The sequence below is a fragment of the Furipterus horrens genome, unplaced genomic scaffold, assembly GCF_987537825.1.
Source record: "Furipterus horrens unplaced genomic scaffold, mFurHor1.1.pri manual_scaffold_9, whole genome shotgun sequence".
NCBI classification, from domain to species: domain Eukaryota; kingdom Metazoa; phylum Chordata; class Mammalia; order Chiroptera; family Furipteridae; genus Furipterus; species Furipterus horrens.
In genome coordinates, this window is record NW_028327179.1 from 37,514,802 (window position 1) to 37,533,413 (window position 18,612).

An 18,612-nucleotide genomic window follows, 5' to 3' on the forward strand; every position below is an offset into this window, starting at 1 on the left:
CTCAGGCCTATACCTCATGTGTAGTAAGGCTCTGAATTTATAACACTCTGCAGGCCAAGGGAACAAAGAGTAAGATAATAAAATAAATAAAGGCTATAATGGTTGGAAAATAGGAAGCAAAATTTTCATTATTCACAGATGATATTGTTACAGAATGAAAGGGGATTCTATCATGTGGCGCTTTGGTGTAAAACCCAACAACTAGTGTTGTGGAAAACAGGTCTTTATTTACAATATTTCAACCTGGGGAGGGCAGTGAGCACTTCAGCTCAGAGCCCTGTTATCCCACAGGACCCAGCACTTCCCTTGCTCCCCAAAAGGCTAGAAGCCAAAAACTTGCCCAGAAGTTGCCCATCCCTTATCTGTCAGTTGTCTCCTTCAGGATCTGGGGTACAATGTCATCAGCCTCTGTATAACAGTCCAGGAAAACACGTGCCATGTTGCACTGGATCACTCACAGTTCTCTACCCTTCCCTTTCAAAGCTGCCTGTATCTCCTCTTCTACCTCCTTGCAAACCATGTGGATCTCTCTTCTTCTAAAACCACATGGTGGTCTCTCCTTGCAAAATGACTGCCACCTTATTTTTAAATCCCTGACCATGGCCTGTGACGTAGTGGGCATGGTAACCAGTTCTGACCATTCACAGAACCTTGCGCAGGCCTCATACGCTCTTTCCTCAACGCTCTATGGTCAAAACCCCTCCTATCTCCTTGAAGCCTTGGAAGAACCAAATCCATTTACATAACTAAGACTCTAGCTACCAGCCATAGATATGCAAAGGCATCTTGAAAGCTGTCCCTTTCCCCCACCCTCCAACCACAGGCTCTGGGGATTTGGGGGGACCTGCTCTGTAACAATGTGACTATGTATAGAAATTCCTGTAGACTCTGCTGACTAACAACGTAAAGTGAGTTATGAGTACCTGATCAGGATTCAGAAAAAGAAGGCATTCTGTGGATCAGCAGTGAACAATAAAAAAATAATAATATTGCATCAGTTCTAAGATGCACATTTTTCTGTCACAATTTATCATCTTTGGCATTGAGATAAATGTGTCTTCTTACAGTTGCTATGGATCTGGATGGAAGTCTATTCTTCCAGGCAGGATTTGAGTTTGCACTGTTTACTGGGTGCACAACTAATCTGAGACCGCCTTACTTCTTTGTCTCCACTTATAGTATGAATTCACACTTCAGTCCTGCGTGAATACTGCCTTATGGTTCACATTTCCAGGGGAGATTGTTTTTTTTTCTGCCTTTACCTGTTGCCAAGGTTGAAACACACATGCTCTCCTGCTGTCACTGTCCATGTGGCATAAATATGGTACTTTTGAAAGATATTATTATAAGCAACAAAACTATAATGAGAGTTGGGATGTAACCCGGGTAGAAGGGAAAGGGCATTATGAGAATCAAGTCCAATATTCAGAACTTCAATGAATCTGATCATTTTTGTTCAATAAAAGTATACAGGAATTAAGATATATTTTTTTAATGGAGTGCTTTTAATTAGTAGGTTCAGAAAGACTTTTCCTAGAGAAGATAGTGACCAACTTCTTATTATAAGAATAAGTAAATGGGTCTACATAGCTCTACTCAAAGGTTCATTTTATGTGAGAAATATTTCTTCAGAGGAAAATAGTTACTGGGATGTATCTTTGAAAGGAAATCCTCCCCTGGAAAATTGGAAATTAGTTTTGCCTGGAGATTAAGAGTCAATTTAGGACAACAACCTGATGACCTAAGGATCTTTCCAGTTTGGCCTTTCTTGAAGATTCATTCATTCAACAAATTTAGCCAAGTGCTGTGGTAGGCTCTGGGTTTTCAGTGAATCGGAAATAGAGGATACTTGCCCTCGTGTGATCCTTAGTCACATTAGTAAGGTAGGAAAAGAAGGAAGGAAGGGTTGAAGGTAAAAAGGAATATAAGAAAGAAATCAAGTAAATTAATTAATTATAGATTTTTAAAATGTGCTGTGGAAGAATCAAAGAGTGTACTGATGAAGGTGAGGAAGGCAAATTTACTTTAAATATGGTGATCTGGAAGGCATCTCTGAGGAGGTATCCTCTAGGCTGAGACTTGAGGGCTGAGAAATGACCTTCCAGGGTGGCGGGAGGGATACAAGAGTCTTTCAGATTTCCTGAGGTGGCAATGACTCTGGTGTGTTCTAGGAAGCATAAGTCTGGGGTGATTGGAGTTCAGCTGTGTGAGGGGAGATTGAGGTGAAGGGAGGCTGTCGAAGGCAGGTCGGGCCATAACATGGGGCATTTGCAGACTATGGTGATGAGTTAGGATTTTACTCCAAGGGCACAGGGAGAGGATTGAGTCTTACATAAGGGAACAAGTGTTCACACTATGTTTAAGATTATTTCTCTGTCTGTAATTGGTCTGGTAAACACGGGGGAGCAGTTCAAGTGTAGCGACAGGTAGCCAGCAGGAAGGCTGCGATAGTAGTCCAGGTGAGAGGGCGAATGGTGGCCTGATCTAGACTGCTGGCAGGAAAGGTGACAAGTACACTATACATAGATTTGGGATATAATTTGGAAGTAGAATTGATAAAACTATTCTGAGACCAGATATAACCCTTCAATTTTTACTTCTTGTTCCTTCTTCCCCTTCTCTTCTTTGCTTCCAGATAGACAAATAACTAAGGTCTCAGTCTTGCTCTTCAGATTAACAGTGCAGGAGGAACCTGGCTCTCTTAAAATGAAAATTAACCAGAATTTAAGATGAACTTAATCAATAGTAGAGAATTGTTTTATTCTACTTTATTAATTTTTTTTCTCTGCATGCCTTGCAAGTGTTTACCTATTAGTATTGATTTCTGTTTGCTTAATTAAAATTGTTCCTTGCTCTTGTAAATGGCTATTGCATCACTGATGTTTTTATAATATTTAAGAAGAATATTTTTTTTTTAAATATTAATGTTTTTGTTACGTGACTTTAGTCCATTTTAGGGACTCCTAATTTAACTACCATTTTCATACTAATGATTTTAGTGGATGGATAATTTTACCAGTTAATTTTGTATTGTGACATTTTTATTGAAGGCTAATCAAAAAGTTAAAGTATTGTTTGTTTCCTCCCTCCTTACCTCTTCTTTTCTTCACCTATCTAAATGATTTTCTTCCTTGTTGCTTCTTCCTGTGCAAATGTTTCCTCTGGCTGCATGCGACAACCACTTATCAGTGAAATGATTTCTACATTAGTCTCGGTAAGCAAGAACTGAAATAAAGGAGACAACAGGGTATGAATCATAACTGTTAAAGTTCCTTAAGTGTAATCATGTCTAATTTATGCCTAGTAGTGCTTTTCACCTCAGCACCTCAGATCAACTCATGAAGTGGAAGATACAGATTTAGATATAGATACAGATATAGATACACATACATATATATACTCATATAGATATATATACCAACCATTGAAACATGTTTCTCAAAAATAATTCTTTTGTTTCAAGATTGGGGGGTTGACATTTTTGGAGGAAGAAACTCTGATAATATATTACTATTTTATCACTGTAAAATTCTGTTTAAATGTGGTCTTCAGTGAATATGGCGGTCATGTAAATTTCATCTGGCATACTTTCATACCTGATAAAGTAGCTAATTAAAAAGTCATGAAGGCAAGAAGGAATGCATGCTCATATAATATTTGTACAGTCATGTTTTTGTGGATTAAAGACCTCAAAGTATGAATTCTTTATGAGACTAAATTATTTTATTTCAACAATTATGACCTTTCTATCAAGCAATGTTCTGAGCTCTGCAGGGGGCTGTGATTAAGAGGATAAAGACAGATTTAAAGCTTAATTATAATCTGTTCAATATTCAATAATATTACCTTGATTCTATATTTCCAGAGATCTTCCTTCTTGTTTAAATTAGGGTCCCATTATCTTATCTCCACTTCTCTCTTCTTGAGCTAAATAGTCTGCTATGTTCCTTTCAAATGAAGATAAAGTTACAGACACCATCTCCTTTAACTTGAACATCAGAAATTAACTGCTACCTGAGGGTTTAAAAAGTACTGGAATTAACATTCGGGAATGAGCGTTAAGTTATTAGAACTGGAGAGAGGAAATCTGTCAGGGGACTCCAACATTGCTTTTCTTTTTTGTTTGCTTACTTGCTTTTGCCCTCTTTTGGGTTATCTGAAGTGCTATGTAATACTTTTTACATTTAAATAAACTGGGTAGTTTATCTTATTTCCACAGATGTTTATTTTAAAAATCACTGACTTGAAATATGCTGAATTTGCTGTATTTTCTGTGAGAAGTATTAATGGGTATTCTCTAAGTTTGGCTAATATAGTAGACCCCTTTGTGCTGTAAACAGGTTAGAGGGTCCCAGATGTGCTGAGACTTTTATTTTCCCAGTTCTTGAGGCAGAGAAGGCCTTGGGTGGCCCCAAGCCACCAGGCCAGAGCCCCTTCCTCCAGCGGTGGGCAGCCATGACATGACCATGTCCAGAGGCACTGACAGATAGAATAGGATGTGGGCAATGTGTAGAAAGATGGAGAAAGAGCACACTGATACATCGTCGTCGTCGGCAGCCGTCCGTCTCGAGAGACGATGGTGTAGCTTCTTAAGAGTCTATCTGCACCACCGAGAATGGCTGTGCAGTCCGACTCGGGAGTGACACGGTATCTGTCTCCTCCCGTGTTGAATCGACATCTTGCGATGACACTGAAGCTACAGAGCCTGGGCAGGATAATATGGAGGGTCTGCTGTTGTCCATGCAGCAGACCACCCCCCCTCTTCGCAGCTGAAGGGTCCAAGGGAAAGACGGAGTCGATACAGCTTGGTTTCAGGTGCGCCGCAGGAGTTGCCGGTGTTGACTACAACGTCAAACCGCCTTAGGGACTCCGGCTCCGGATTTTCTGTCGGGGTTTACTCCCTTAGCCTTTCCCCTGAAGAGGTATGCCGCAAGGCAGTGGAGGTTTTTTGGAGTCAGAGTTTTCCTTCTCTGATGTGCCCTGACTGGAAGATCGAACCAGCGACACTTAGCTCGCAGGCCGACGCTCAATCCACTGAGCGAAACCAGCCAGGGCATGCACTGATACATAATGAGGGATTATTATATATTTTTAAGCCCAATAATTTTTTCAGGTCAGTGATTTTTTTAAAAACGACTGTTCATAGAAACAAGATAAACTATACAGCTTATTTACATGTAAAATGTATTGTATTACATCACAATTCATAGCTCTCAAAATGCTCTTACACAAATCATCAAACCCAAAAATGTCTGGGTACTCTGCTAGATATAAAAGACAAAGATTTATTTAAGGGTCTTAGAGTTATGCAAACTAGAAACACAGCTAGGCAAAAACTCAGAAGTATTCTGAAGAGGAAAGAAAAGTTAAGAGTTCTTTTAATAGAAGTCACATCCTTGAGAATAATCAGACCTGGATTCTTAGTTCTGGGAGTGGTCCAGAACAGTTTATCAGTCAGACGTCAGTCAGTCTGGATGATGGATGCCAGGTGGTGAGGAGGATGGGCAATAGGAGTCTGATCATGTCCTGAGTTCTTTAGGGGACAGTCAGAGGGTTGTCTACAGGTAAATAAATGTCTGGGCATTGATGAAAGACTGTAAAGTTCAAAAGTTTAACTTTCCCAGCTAGTTAAAGCAAGAATAGAAACATTTCCTCATGTCTCAGCCTACTTGGTTTGAACACTTCAGCAGCTTGACTGTAATGACTCCATTTTATTTCTTCACTCTTTTCCTCACCTGTATTCTTTCATTAGGTCCTGCCAGTACTCCAAAGCTTCTGTAATATTCAGAGATTTAAAGGACTTCCTTATGTTGAACACTTTCTAGCATTATATCTTCATTTTATTAATAAATGTAAAAAGCATGAAAACTTTAAAGGGAGAGCACAGTGTTCATAGCATCTGTTTTTTCTTATGTATGAAACAATGCTAGTTCTAAAAGTTTGGTAAATATTACTCCATTTATTTTGCTATTGCAATGGCCAGAGAAGAGAATTTTAGAAGACTCCGCCATAAATTACTTAACTTCTGTAAGCCTCAGTTTCCTTTTCTACAAGAAGGGGTTAAATAGTGCTAACATCATAGGGTCAGCGTATAGACAAAAGGAGAAAATATGTATAAAACACCTGCATAGGGCTGGGCACATTCTAAGTCCTCGATAAGCATCATGCTGTATTAACTCATTTTGTAAGATTTATAAGTATATGTGATAATTTTTGTTACTCCCCCCAGGTACAATAAAAATTTAGAAGAAGCTAAAAGAATTGGGATAAGGAAAGCTGTTACAGCCAACATTTCTATGGGTGCTGCTTTCCTGCTGATCTATGCTTCATATGCTCTGGCATTCTGGTATGGGACCAGCTTGGTCCTCTCAGGAGAATATTCTATTGGAAAAGTACTCACTGTAAGTGATATTGTATTAAGAAAAGAATCACTATTGGAAATGCCAATGAAATGACTGTTGGAGAACACATTTTGAAGAATGATTGAATAACACAAAGAGACATGCACTGCTAGGTTAAAAAGCAGAAAGAAAATCAGATGTATTCAACAACCAGTTTTGTCTTTTTTGGAATCTCCCCTTGCATAGTCTGTCCTGTGGTCTATATAATAAAAATATCACCATTCTCTATAGCATGAACTTTTAATTGGCCAAAATTATTTCATTGTATCAGACACTATGCTAAGCACTTTACTTCTATTTTTTGCTTTGGTGTTCACAACAACAAATGGCAAAATACACTTTAACTTCTTTTCAAAATCTTTTGAATAATGGCTAGTATACCTCACCAATTTATGGAAGTACAAAGTGTTACTTTTTCTAAAAGAATGTGCTGTTTGGAGGTTCTCCGCCTTATAGATCTTTGTACAAGTATAGAAGGCTTGCCATTTGATGCTATCCTTTTGTAGTTAAAGACAATGAAATAATTCACTAACCAAGCTGTATCTGCATCTTTGGTTTTTTAACTCCTCACCTGAGGATATGTCTATTGATTTTTAGAGAGAGAGGAGAGGAGAGGGAGATAAATATCGGTCAGTTGGTTGCCTTTCATATAAGCCCTGACCGGGGATTCCACAACCTAGGTATATGCCCTGGCTGGGGAATCAAACCTGCAACCTTTTGGTCAGGGCTCAATCTGCATCTTTTTCTAATAAAGTACATATTGTTAGAAGTGTCACTTAGTTCCTTTTTCATAGGCCAAGCATAATTATATCCAGTTTATGACAGACCAAATTTTGTTGAGTCCCTTAAAACAATTCCCTTTCTCAGGAAACAGATTGGTAATATGGGTATGATAATTATGTCTCTTGGTTTTTCAGACTGTTCTCTCACTCAAAATATATGTGGCTATTTAGTTAAGAATGGTTTTAACAGCCCTGGCTGGTTGGATCAGTGGATTGAGCGTCCACCTGCAAGCCAAGTGTTGCTGATTCGATTCCCAGTCGGGGCACATTACTAGGTTGCACGTCAGGTCCCCAGTTGGGGGTGCAAGTGAGAGGCAACCACACAGTGATGTTTCTTTCCCTCTCTTTCTCCTTTCCCCTCTCTCTATAAATAAAATAAATTAACAACAACAAAAATAAAATGGTTTTAACCAAAAAGCTTTTATTAGGATAGTGATGCTATAGATGAACCTAGATTGTGATAAAAGAAGTATTCTGTTTAATTGTGATGCAGATAAGCAGTTTTAAATCCAGTTTTCACTGAACTCAGATCTATCTTACAAACAAGAAGCATCCAGAATAGCACAGGCTTTGATATGAGGCCAACTCGTTTCAAATTCCAGCTGTACAACTTTAGCTGTATGATTTTGGAAGGACATCTAGATTTTTCAAGTCTTTATACCTCTTTTGCCAAATGGAAATGACAGTAATGTTGTAAGGACTAACTGAGGAAATGAATATAAAATCACTTAGCAAAAGTCCTCCTATTTAAATTATTGGGTACTATAATTACTGGGCGATTTAGAAAGAAGTGAATAGTGACATTATTTCTCTTTAACCCTGTTGAGAAACAGAGTCAGGTCTTTATCAATAAGAAACCTGTTTGGGCAAAATGAAAAAAACAAAAACCCCTTTATCAGACCTAAAAGAAAAGAGCTTAGCAGAGGAAAACAAAAGACAACCTGACAAAGAATAATGTCTTAAGTGTGTGTGTTTTATACTCACAAAGTATTTTTATATGTACATTGTAAAAGGTTGCCAGATAGGGAAAACAGAATCTTGCCTGTTTTTGCAAATGAAGAAATTGAAGCCCAGAAACTCTAGAGGAATTGCTTGAAGACACATAGCCAGTTAGTGCTTAATCCAGGATTCAGACCTGGACCTTCTGTGTCTTCTACTAGGGTTTATTTCTACTATTCTCTGCTGATGATCTAAATCAAAATTCTTGGCCATTCAAGAAATATTAAAATAGTCTATTATAATATCCTGATCCTATAGAACTTATACCATTGTTTCACTGAGCAAGTAAGACTAATTTAGCATTCTAAACTGAACAGTACTTAAACTTTAAAAAATAATTTTAATGCCCAGTATCAATATATATACATACATATATATATATATATATATATATATATTGCCTTGCCGTTTTAAAATTTAATCAGTTGTATTAAAAGAAGAAAAAAATATGAAATAATTGTATTAAACACTATCTGAATAACTTGATGGTTTTCCTTCACATTCCTCAGGTCTTCTTTTCTGTATTAATTGGTGCTTTTAGTATTGGACAGACAACTCCAAGCATTGAAGCATTTGCAAATGCAAGAGGGGCAGCTTATGAAGTCTTCAAGATAATTGATCATGTAAGTCTGGGTTGGCTATTTATCCAGCTATTTAAAAGTTTTTCCAGTTAAAAGTATATTTCTGTATCACTTGTTCCAACCCTCCACAAATGTCACTAAAAATAGCTGCAACCTAGTAATCTTCTGATATTTTATTATTTTTAGAAGCCAAGCATTGACAGCTATTCAAACAATGGACACAAACCAGATAATATTAAGGGAAATTTGGAATTCAAAAATGTTCACTTCAGTTACCCGTCTCGAAAAGAAGTTAAGGTACAATGATAAATGATTAATCAATGATTCAATGATATATTGGATAAAGAATTTCTGGTACTTTCCTTTAGAGGTTGTAAAAGAATATGGATATTTAAAGCTTGTTTTGAATTCAACTGTCAATTCGTCACCCCACTATATGTGTATTGCTTTTAAGTTTATTTCTCATTCATTCTGGTAGATCTTGAAGGGCCTCAACCTGCAGGTTCAAAGTGGACAGACGGTGGCCCTGGTTGGGAACAGTGGCTGTGGGAAAAGCACGACGGTCCAGCTGATGCAGAGGCTCTACGACCCCACAGAAGGCGTGGTGAGCTGGTGCTTGCTGAACTAGATGCTGTAGCCATTATTAGTACTGCAGCAGATCACACACTACAACTCCGCAATGTATGCAATTCACACTTTCTTTTTATTTCAGGTCAGTATTGATGGACAGGACATTAGGACCATAAACGTAAGGTTTCTCCGGGAAATTACCGGTGTAGTGAGTCAGGAACCTGTGCTATTTGCCACCACAATAGCCGAAAACATTCGCTATGGTCGTGAGGATGTCACCATGGATGAGATTGTGAAAGCTGTCAAGGAAGCCAACGCCTATGACTTTATCATGAAACTGCCTAATGTAAGTCTTTCTTGGTCTTTGTCGTGCTAGAGTTCAAAGAATAGAATGCTGACCTATTGCATAAAGGGTTAGGAAACTCTAAACTGGAGGAAACTCTTAAGAAGGGAAAGCGAGATTACTTCAGATTTTAAAGCTCTAGCAGCATCAACTAGTATTAGGCATAGTTTTAAAAGTTCGGGTTGGTTATTGCTACGTTTTAAGGGACTGGGTTGTGTTGCCTGTGAGACTAGCATCTTAAAATGGGAGCTGAGATAGCTTGTTCTTTTGCTAAATTCTCCTTTGTTTTCTGTGCTGTAGAAATTTGACACCCTGGTAGGAGAGAGAGGGGCTCAGCTGAGTGGCGGACAGAAACAGAGGATCGCCATCGCGCGCGCCCTGGTTCGCAACCCCAAGATCCTCCTGCTGGACGAGGCCACGTCAGCCTTGGACACTGAAAGTGAAGCCGTGGTCCAGGCGGCCCTGGATAAGGTCTGTGAGCCTCCATTCAAACCAGCCTGATTTATAAGCATAAGAACATCTCACCATAAATTACTCTTAGTATTATTTTTTTTTTCAGATTTAATGTGTTTTATTGATTAAATTATTACATTTGTGCCAATTTCCCTTCCCTCTGCTCCCCTCCACCCGGTGGCCCCCCTCCCTCCAGTTGTCCCCCCCTTTTAGATTATGTCCATTAGTTGTGCATTCAGTTCCTCCCAACCTCTCTTCGTCTATTCCATTCCCTCCTACCTTGATCCCCAATTCCTATATCATCTCCCTCCCTTTCCCCATTCCCCCTCCCTGTTGACCTCCCCCCAATATGCTTCCCGTACCCACAGTTCCTCTTCCACTCTCGTTGCCTATTTAGTTTGCCTTTGTTTCATCTCCCTAGCTTCTGTTTTTTTTTAAACCAGTCCCTTTAACATCTCATATAACAGTGGTTTGGATCTAATGAACTCTTTCAGTTTTATTTTGTCCTGGAAACACTTTCTCTGTCCTTCTATTCTGAATGACAATTTCGCTGGATAGAGTATTCGTGGTTGTAGGTTTTGGATTTTCATTACTTTGAATATTTCTTGCCAGTCTCTCCTTGCCTGTAGGGTTTCCCTTGAGAAGTCAGCTGATAGTCTAATTGGGACCCCTTTGTACATAATTCTTTTCTTCTCTCTTGCTGCTTTTAAGATTCTCTCTTTATCTTTAATTTTTGACATTTTGATTATAATGTGTCTTGGAGTGGTTCTCCCTGGGTCCAGTCTCTTGGGAACTCTCCTTGCTTCCTGGACCTGCAGGTCTATTCCCTTCCCCAAGTCTGGGAAGTTCTCCTTTATTATATTTTCACTCAATTTTTCAAGTTCTAGTTCATCTTCCTCATTCTCTGGCAAACCAATGATTCTTATGTTGGGCCTTTTATAGCTGTCCCAGAGGTTTCTGATCCTTTCATTGTTGCTTCCCATTTCCTCTCGCTGCATTGGTTGACTGCTTGTTCCTTCTCCATATTCCAGTTTGTTGAAATGAACTCTGGATTTTATTTCCTTTCCTTCTGTCTCGTATGTGGTTTTGTTCCTTTCGTTATGAAAGTTTTTCGCTTCTTTCATATCTTTTTCCTGCTCTTTTGTGAATTCTGTAAGCCACCTGATAACAATGGCCCAGAACTGAGCCTCTGACAGGTTTCTTATCTGTTCATCTGTCAGGTTCTCTATCTGCTGCCTGGTGAGTTGTGTTACCGGTATTTCTAAAGTTGCCTGCCTCATTTTGACAGATGCGTTTTGTTTTCTTGGGCTGGCTGTCGGGGGCAGTGCCTGTGTACGCGTCACAAATTAGCGACCGGCGCCTGCCTGTCCGCGACCTATTTCGCAGCCCTGTGGTGCTTTCTTTGGGGGCGGGGGTCCAAGATGGATTCACACAGTTATTCAGCTAGGAGACCGGGATCCGTCCTCCCGCCCCCCTGGGCCTCACTGTTCAAGGCGATGCGGCGGTTGCTCTCCCCAGCGCCGGAGTCGCGCACCGCCAGGGGCTTGCGCAGCCGGGACTCCTCGCCGCCCGCCGCTCCGGGTGCGACCGCAAACAGCACTGCCCACTTTAACTCTTACCTGCCCAAATGGCACCGCTGGTTTATAACTTCATATGTTGGGCTTCCGTGTAGTTTTATTTTCTGGAATTTCTAGTTATCCTTTGTTTTGAAGTAGTTGTATTCCTCTATAGTTGTAGAGGGAGACCTAGCGTGTCCGTCTAAGCCTCCATCTTGGCCGGAAGTCCACTATTAGTATTATTTTTATTATTTTTAAAATTTCACCTGAGGACATTTTTTTCATTGCTTTTAGAGAGAGGAAGGGATAGGGAGAGAGACATCGGTGTGAGAGAGAAACATTGATTGGTTGCCTTCTCGTATGCACCCTGATTGAACCCTAAATTGGGTGTGTGCCCTGACTGGGAATCAAACCCATAACCTTTTGGTCCATGGGCCAACACTTAACCAACTGAGGCACACTGGCCAGGGCTATTCTTAGTATTATTTTTTAAAAAGGGAATTTCCAGTCACTTTGAAAGTGATCCCTTCCACTATCAAAATAAAATCATCAGGCTTCTGGGTCTGTTTGTTTGATTTCTATTTATTTGTTTGTTTGTTTTTTAAGTAGAGATGAATAACCTTTTATTGAGAGTACTTGCCGATTTTTAAAATTGAACAATGAGACTACAGACACACAGGAAAATTGGTCTTCATTGTAATCTTGTAAACGTAGCTTTAGAGATCACCCTGTTATTGAGGTTTTGTGAGTTTTTAACTTTTGTTGACAAGAGGAAAATATAATCTGAAGGTTCACATTTAATTTCCAAGATGTTAAATGCCTGATGAAGGTGCTATGGGAAATGAGAAACCTCTTATTCCCAGGAGAGGGGCAGAAAGCTGATTTTATTGGAAACTTACCTGAGCCATGAAATGTCCTTGACTGTCGACAGGGTTTGACCTTCCTGCAGTTCCTGAGTCCATGTGACTCATTCACCAAATCGGATTTGATTTTTGAGTGCTTATCCTGTGACAGGCGCCATGTGCTGCGTCTGTCTCTAGCGTATAATGGTAACCAGGTTCTGTGAGGACAAGGAATGTGGAGACCTTTTACCCTGAAAGAGCTCGGAGTTGAAGTGTCACAATAGAATTCAAAGATGAACTCATATTTGTTCCAACTCTTCCTCTCTCTAATAATAAAACACACCGCATGTTCCTTTAAACTTCCTGTCATTGTGCTTAATAGATTGTTGAGGGAGAAAGAAGCAGGTTATAAAGATTTTGTGATCCAAAACTACAGCTTTTTCCTCTTTCACTATGCTTATCTGTAATTTCACATTTGTGTTTTCTTATTATTCTGCAATAGAACTATGTATTAAATTATAAATAAAAACTATTTTAAAAGGCTGCTTTTAGAATGTAAATTTGGGGGAGGAATTTTACATGCCCCCCCCCGCTTTTCTTAAAAACATCCAAAGAGCTGAGCCATTGTCTTTTCTACTTTCTTGTTGCCACCACCTAATTTTTCTACATGTATTTTTTTCCTTAGCATTTTCCACTTCTCCACCTCACATTGATCTTGATACCTTTTATTGGTCAGTTTGTTTTGAGAATTGTATTGCTGGTTCCTGCTGAGAAATATAGAATAACAGAAGTCATAAGCACTGGGAAAGTTACAAAGCCTAAAGTAATCTCAGACAGGTTTTGGTTCTCTGGTTGTGTCTCATATTAAAATAAAAGTGAGATTGGGATTTAAAAACATTTACAGAGCTCTTCAGTGTTTCTCTATTGCTTCTACCTAGTGATAAAGATCATTTATTTAGTACTTCCTATCTGTGTCACAATGCTTCGTGTGCATTATTTTATTTAGTCATCACAATTACTCTAAAAAATGAGTACTATTATCCCCATTTTAGGTATGAATAGAGTGAGCCTCATAAAGGTGGAAATATTTGGATAAAATCCTGGAATTCATAAATAGCAGAACTAAGATATGAGCTCAGGTCAGTGTGACACTGAAGTCCAGACTGTGCTGCCTCCTACTTACTGTCCATCTTGATCATCCAAATATTCTGTGAAATAGCAATTGTGATTTCCAGGCCTGGGTTGCTACCTGGTGTGCACACAGTGGTCTGTGTTTGCTCTGACTAGCCAATGTCTGGCCCCTGGGGTCTTTTACTTTGTATAAGCCCCTGAATATTACTGTAAACTTAGGCTAATAGAGGTTAAGTGAAATACTTAGAGGTGTGCATAATATTAATATGTGACTATCATATTTGTACCCTTCTTTATTATAAGAAAACATCGTTTAAACTGTTATCAATTCACTGTACATTTATTAATGCCAGAGGACTACCTTCCATAGCTTGGATGGTTTTACGATGTCCAAGGCATTAATACTCATTAAATACAAGTTGAACTAATGAATTTTTGCATTGAATTGTTCTTCTGTTCAAAAGTCAAATTTTTACCTCTTTAGGCAGGAAGAGGTCGAACCACCATTGTGATAGCTCATCGGTTGTCTACTATTCGTAACGCTGATGTCATCGCTGGTTTTGATGATGGAGTCATTGTGGAGAAAGGAACTCATGATGAACTCATGAAAGAGAAAGGCATTTACTTCAAACTTGTCACAATGCAGGTATTGTCTAACTAGAGTTTTCCTGAAGTATCTCAAGTATACTCTGACTTTGCTGTGTTTAGTGCTATAAGTAAATGTTAACAGACTTGATTATCTTGAGAAGTGGGGGGGGGTGATACTTGAGGGATGCAGTATTTTAGGTATTTTCTTTTTTCTTTAAAGGAGGGAAAGTAAAGAAGGATAATTAGAGAAAGCTAAAGAAAAGCTTAAAAACATACTGTTGTAGCCACATGTGTCAGTTGAGCCAAACAGTGGTTAATCTGAAGCGTTTGTAAGTAGAAGATGCTTACCAGATGCCAAAGACTTAATACAAGAAAAGAATGCAAACAATCTCAGTAAATGTTTGCATGGATTACGTGTTACAGTGCTAATGTCTTGGATGCAGTAAGTTCAATAAAATATATAATTAAAATTGATTTTACTTCTGTCACACTTTTTAATGTGACTGCTGAATAAATTTAAAATGACAGCTGTGGCTCACAGTGTGGCTCCTTATGGTGTTTCTGTTGACAGTACCAGCCCAAAGCAAACCTGATTGAGCCAAAACACCTACAAAACGGAGATGCCTAGATCAGCTACATGAAGTAGATGCCATTTTATTTCAGCATGTTTAGTAGGGCTCTTTCTTATTTAGTGGTTTTAATTTTCAAATATATTACAAAAAAGAAATAGAAGTTTAACTTTATCCTTTCCTGTATATCTACTCGGATTATTATTTTCCTTGATATCTGATATTCAGTGATTGATTTTCATTGGTTAACTGAGCCTAACCAGCCTATGCATCTATCTTGTTTATTTTAGACAAAGGGAAATGAAATTCAATTAGAAAATATAGCTGGTGAATCCAAAAGTGAAATAGATGCCTCAGAAATGTCTCCAAAAGATTCAGAATCCAGTCTCATAAGAAGAAAATCAACTCGTAAGAGTATCCGTGTAACACAAGGCCAAGACGAAAAGCTTGGTGAAAAAGAGGACTTGGTACGGAGGATTGCGGGCTAGGGCAGGGGTAGGAATGGGAACAAGAAGGGGTTATCCAGAATCCTCCTGTCCTGTCCCCTAGAGTGTTCCACACACCAAAATATCAACATTTTAGACTCAGATAAGAATTTATGAGTGATAATTTTTAGGTCAATAATTTTAGAATTAAAATTTATAATGTAAAGAAACAGATTTATAATGGGTCTTCAAATATAAAATCTCTTTTCTTTTATCCCTACTTGCAAATATTGTTATGTTCCAAATGCTACATGTTTATAGAAACATCATTTATTTCTTTAAAAATAGAGAACTAATTTAACAGAATCTATCACTGCTTTTTTTAAAAGCTAAGGAGCCATCCATTGATAAGGAAATAAGAATTAGATATACTCATTAGAAATTTTTTGTGCATATGGAAGAACTGTTCACCATTAACCCAATTAAGTGTCAATTTTTTTTCTAACTCTCCTGTTGTAATTTTTTGTGTCTTCCAGGATGAAAATTTACCTCCAATTAGCTTTTGGAGGATTATGAAGCTGAATGCAACTGAATGGCCTTATTTTGTGGTGGGTATATTTTGTGCCATTATAAATGGAGGCCTGCAACCAGCGTTTTCAGTAATATTTTCAAAGATTGTTGGGGTAAGTGTTTATGTTTACCTGTGGGTCCTGACTAAAGAATTAACTGTTTGTGTTTGTAACAGTATACAAAAGCCACAAAAAACATGCACCTCCATATGAAATTATGCAGCTTGAAGATATAAGACTAGAAGTCTGATTTGTGCTAGGAAAGCTAATTTTCTGAATCTCCCTTTGTCCTGGCAGTCAGTTTCTGCTATGGCCCAGGGGACCAGATCCCTGAACTAGTCTGTGAAACAGACTAGGTGACTATCCCTTACCTGCCATCACTGGGCTCTGAGTAAACCTCATGAACTGTGCAGAGAGAGTTCTTGTGTATTTGTCAGACTGCTGGGGAGCGAGCTGCTCTCTGACACATGCCCTTGTCAGTATGTGGGAAGACCTAGCTTGCTGCCTCTGTAAGATGTCCATCTCACTGGTTAAGAGGCAAACAAAAGAAACAGCTTCCAGAAGATTGATATTGTCCTACATTGGTTGCACCTGCTTTCAGTGATGGCATTTTCAAGAACAGTTATAATCCAGGCAGGAAAGCTTTCTGTTTAGTGACAGAGATTCAAACCTCAGGTTGAGGATACCCTTGCCCTAAATTGTAGAAACACTGTGGAAACAGAGGTTGATCACTACATAAATAATAGGCCAAACACTAACTTCTGATTATGTCAAAAAAATGCCATAAATATTCAGGTCTATCCATGTCTGGCTAACTTATTTCAGGCTGACATTCATATGTTTAATATATTTATTCAAGAAATATTTTTTTGGTGTCTGCCTTATGCCAGCTGCTAAAAAAGTAGCAAGGAGGAGATAGCGTCCAACTGCACAGAGCATATGTTCTAGATTGGGATTAGTAAAATTTTCTTATAAAGCATAAGATAGTAAATATTTTAAGCTTTGTAGGCCATATGGTCTCTGTGGCAAATACTCAACCTTGCCATTGTAGTGCAAAAGTAGTCAGGTTAAAACTTCACATAAATATTTGGCTGGTAGCCCCTATTTTGCCAGTTCCTCTTCTAACATCTGTCTCGCAGGCAGCAAAGTAGACGGTGGCATCATTAGAGAAAAATGGAATTGGATTAGTTAGGAATGGGTTTAGCTGTGTATTTAAAAACTCAAGGATTTTTTTAAATCATTCCTTATGTAACAATGGGTCTAAGAACAAGTGGTACAGGACTGACACATTAGCTCCTAAAATATTAGATAGACAACCAGCCATCTGCCTCATTGAAGGTTTGTAACACAGTGTAAGGTTGTGGGTTGAGTTAGATTACTTGGTTTATATCCTTGAATCATCACTTGCTTGGCTGTGTTACCTTGAACAAGTTAATTAACCTCTCTGTGCTGCAGTTTCTGTCTGTATAAAATAGTGATGATAATAATACAAACCTCAGGAGGTATTTGTGAGGATAAAAGGAATAGTATATATGATTTTGCTTAGAATAATGCCTGGCACAGAGTGACAACTCACTGATTGGTAGCTATGATTTTTGTTTGAATGACTAATCAAGAAAAACTAATTTAATTTTTTCTAAAAAGTTGTTTTCCTTTACAAAGGAAAAAGTTGTCTGGGTTGGGTTAGGAATATGGCTCTGTTACAACACTGGTTTTGGCCCATTGTTTAGGGCCATGTTTCCTTTCCCTCTGGCATGATTACTGTTTGTGTTCCTAGAGCCCAGAACATCCTATTAGCTCTTCCGACCATCTCTGGAAATGTCTCCAAGTGTGGCGTAGGGTCAGCTGGCTGTAGTTCCCCACTGGCTTTCTAACTGGCCATCCTACAAAGAGGGCTGGGTCAAGGAAACACCTTTCTTTTTCGCTGAGTGAATGACCTCCTCTCTGGTTCACCAAATCACATCAGCAGATTTGTTTCCATACCTTGGGAATTGTAGAACAGTGAATGTTTTCCATGAAAGGAGGAAGAAAGTATTCATTTGTTCTCAATTCCACTTTACATAGTAGGAGTGGCACTCATTACTCCACAAGGAAGAATCAGCAGAAATAGTAATGAGCTGATTTGGGAATGGCAGACCCGCTGTTGGCTTCTAAGGAAGGAAATATGTGTACACCTTTAAGTATAGGATTAAGGAAGCCAACCCAGGCCTCCGTTACACAAAGGCCATCTTGACCCCCCGAATACTGTGCCAGATGGGAAATGGGTCTGACCCTGAATGACTTGCTCAGTGATTGATTTGAAAACCCTTTTCATTATTTTCTTAACAGATTTTTACCAGAGATGGTGATCCTGAAACAAAACGACAGAATAGTAACTTGTTCTCAGTGTTGTTTCTAGTCCTTGGAATTATTTCTTTTATTACATTTTTTCTTCAGGTAAATGCCTACATTTTCATTTCATTGATTTTGAGAAATGTGCCATTATTCAATTGTGGGAATTGAAAAACATCTGTGTAATTTAGTTTTTAGTAGAATTGCTCCTATATTAACTGGGCTATCAGCAGCCAAGTTTCTTTGGGTGTTTTTTAAAAAAGATCTTGCTCTTCCTCTGGCTCCCTTGCTTACGTTCTCTTCGCTCTTACCTCCCCCAGCTGAAATATTAATGAAACCAGAGGGAACAGAGCAAAGGAATTAATTGCCCCAACAGATTAGCATGATAAGGCAGAATGGGTTTTGGTGTTAGACCTAAGTAGAGTACAAGTTAAACCAGTTTTTAATTTTGTATCCTAGGGCAAATAAGTAA

General features: G+C 38.7%; 1 protein-coding gene across 1 annotated transcript in view; it reads left to right on the forward strand.

The window, feature by feature from the left end:
- ABCB1 (ATP binding cassette subfamily B member 1) overlaps positions 1 to 18,612 on the forward strand; it is an 85,468-nt gene that overhangs the window by 39,470 nt on the left and 27,386 nt on the right. Inside the window, 10 exon segments of the mRNA XM_090287272.1 lie at positions 6,230 to 6,401; positions 8,692 to 8,805; positions 8,950 to 9,060; positions 9,242 to 9,367; positions 9,476 to 9,679; positions 9,977 to 10,147; positions 14,143 to 14,304; positions 15,106 to 15,282; positions 15,777 to 15,923; positions 18,138 to 18,245. Coding sequence (XP_090143398.1) covers positions 6,230 to 6,401; positions 8,692 to 8,805; positions 8,950 to 9,060; positions 9,242 to 9,367; positions 9,476 to 9,679; positions 9,977 to 10,147; positions 14,143 to 14,304; positions 15,106 to 15,282; positions 15,777 to 15,923; positions 18,138 to 18,245 — 1,492 coding nt within the window.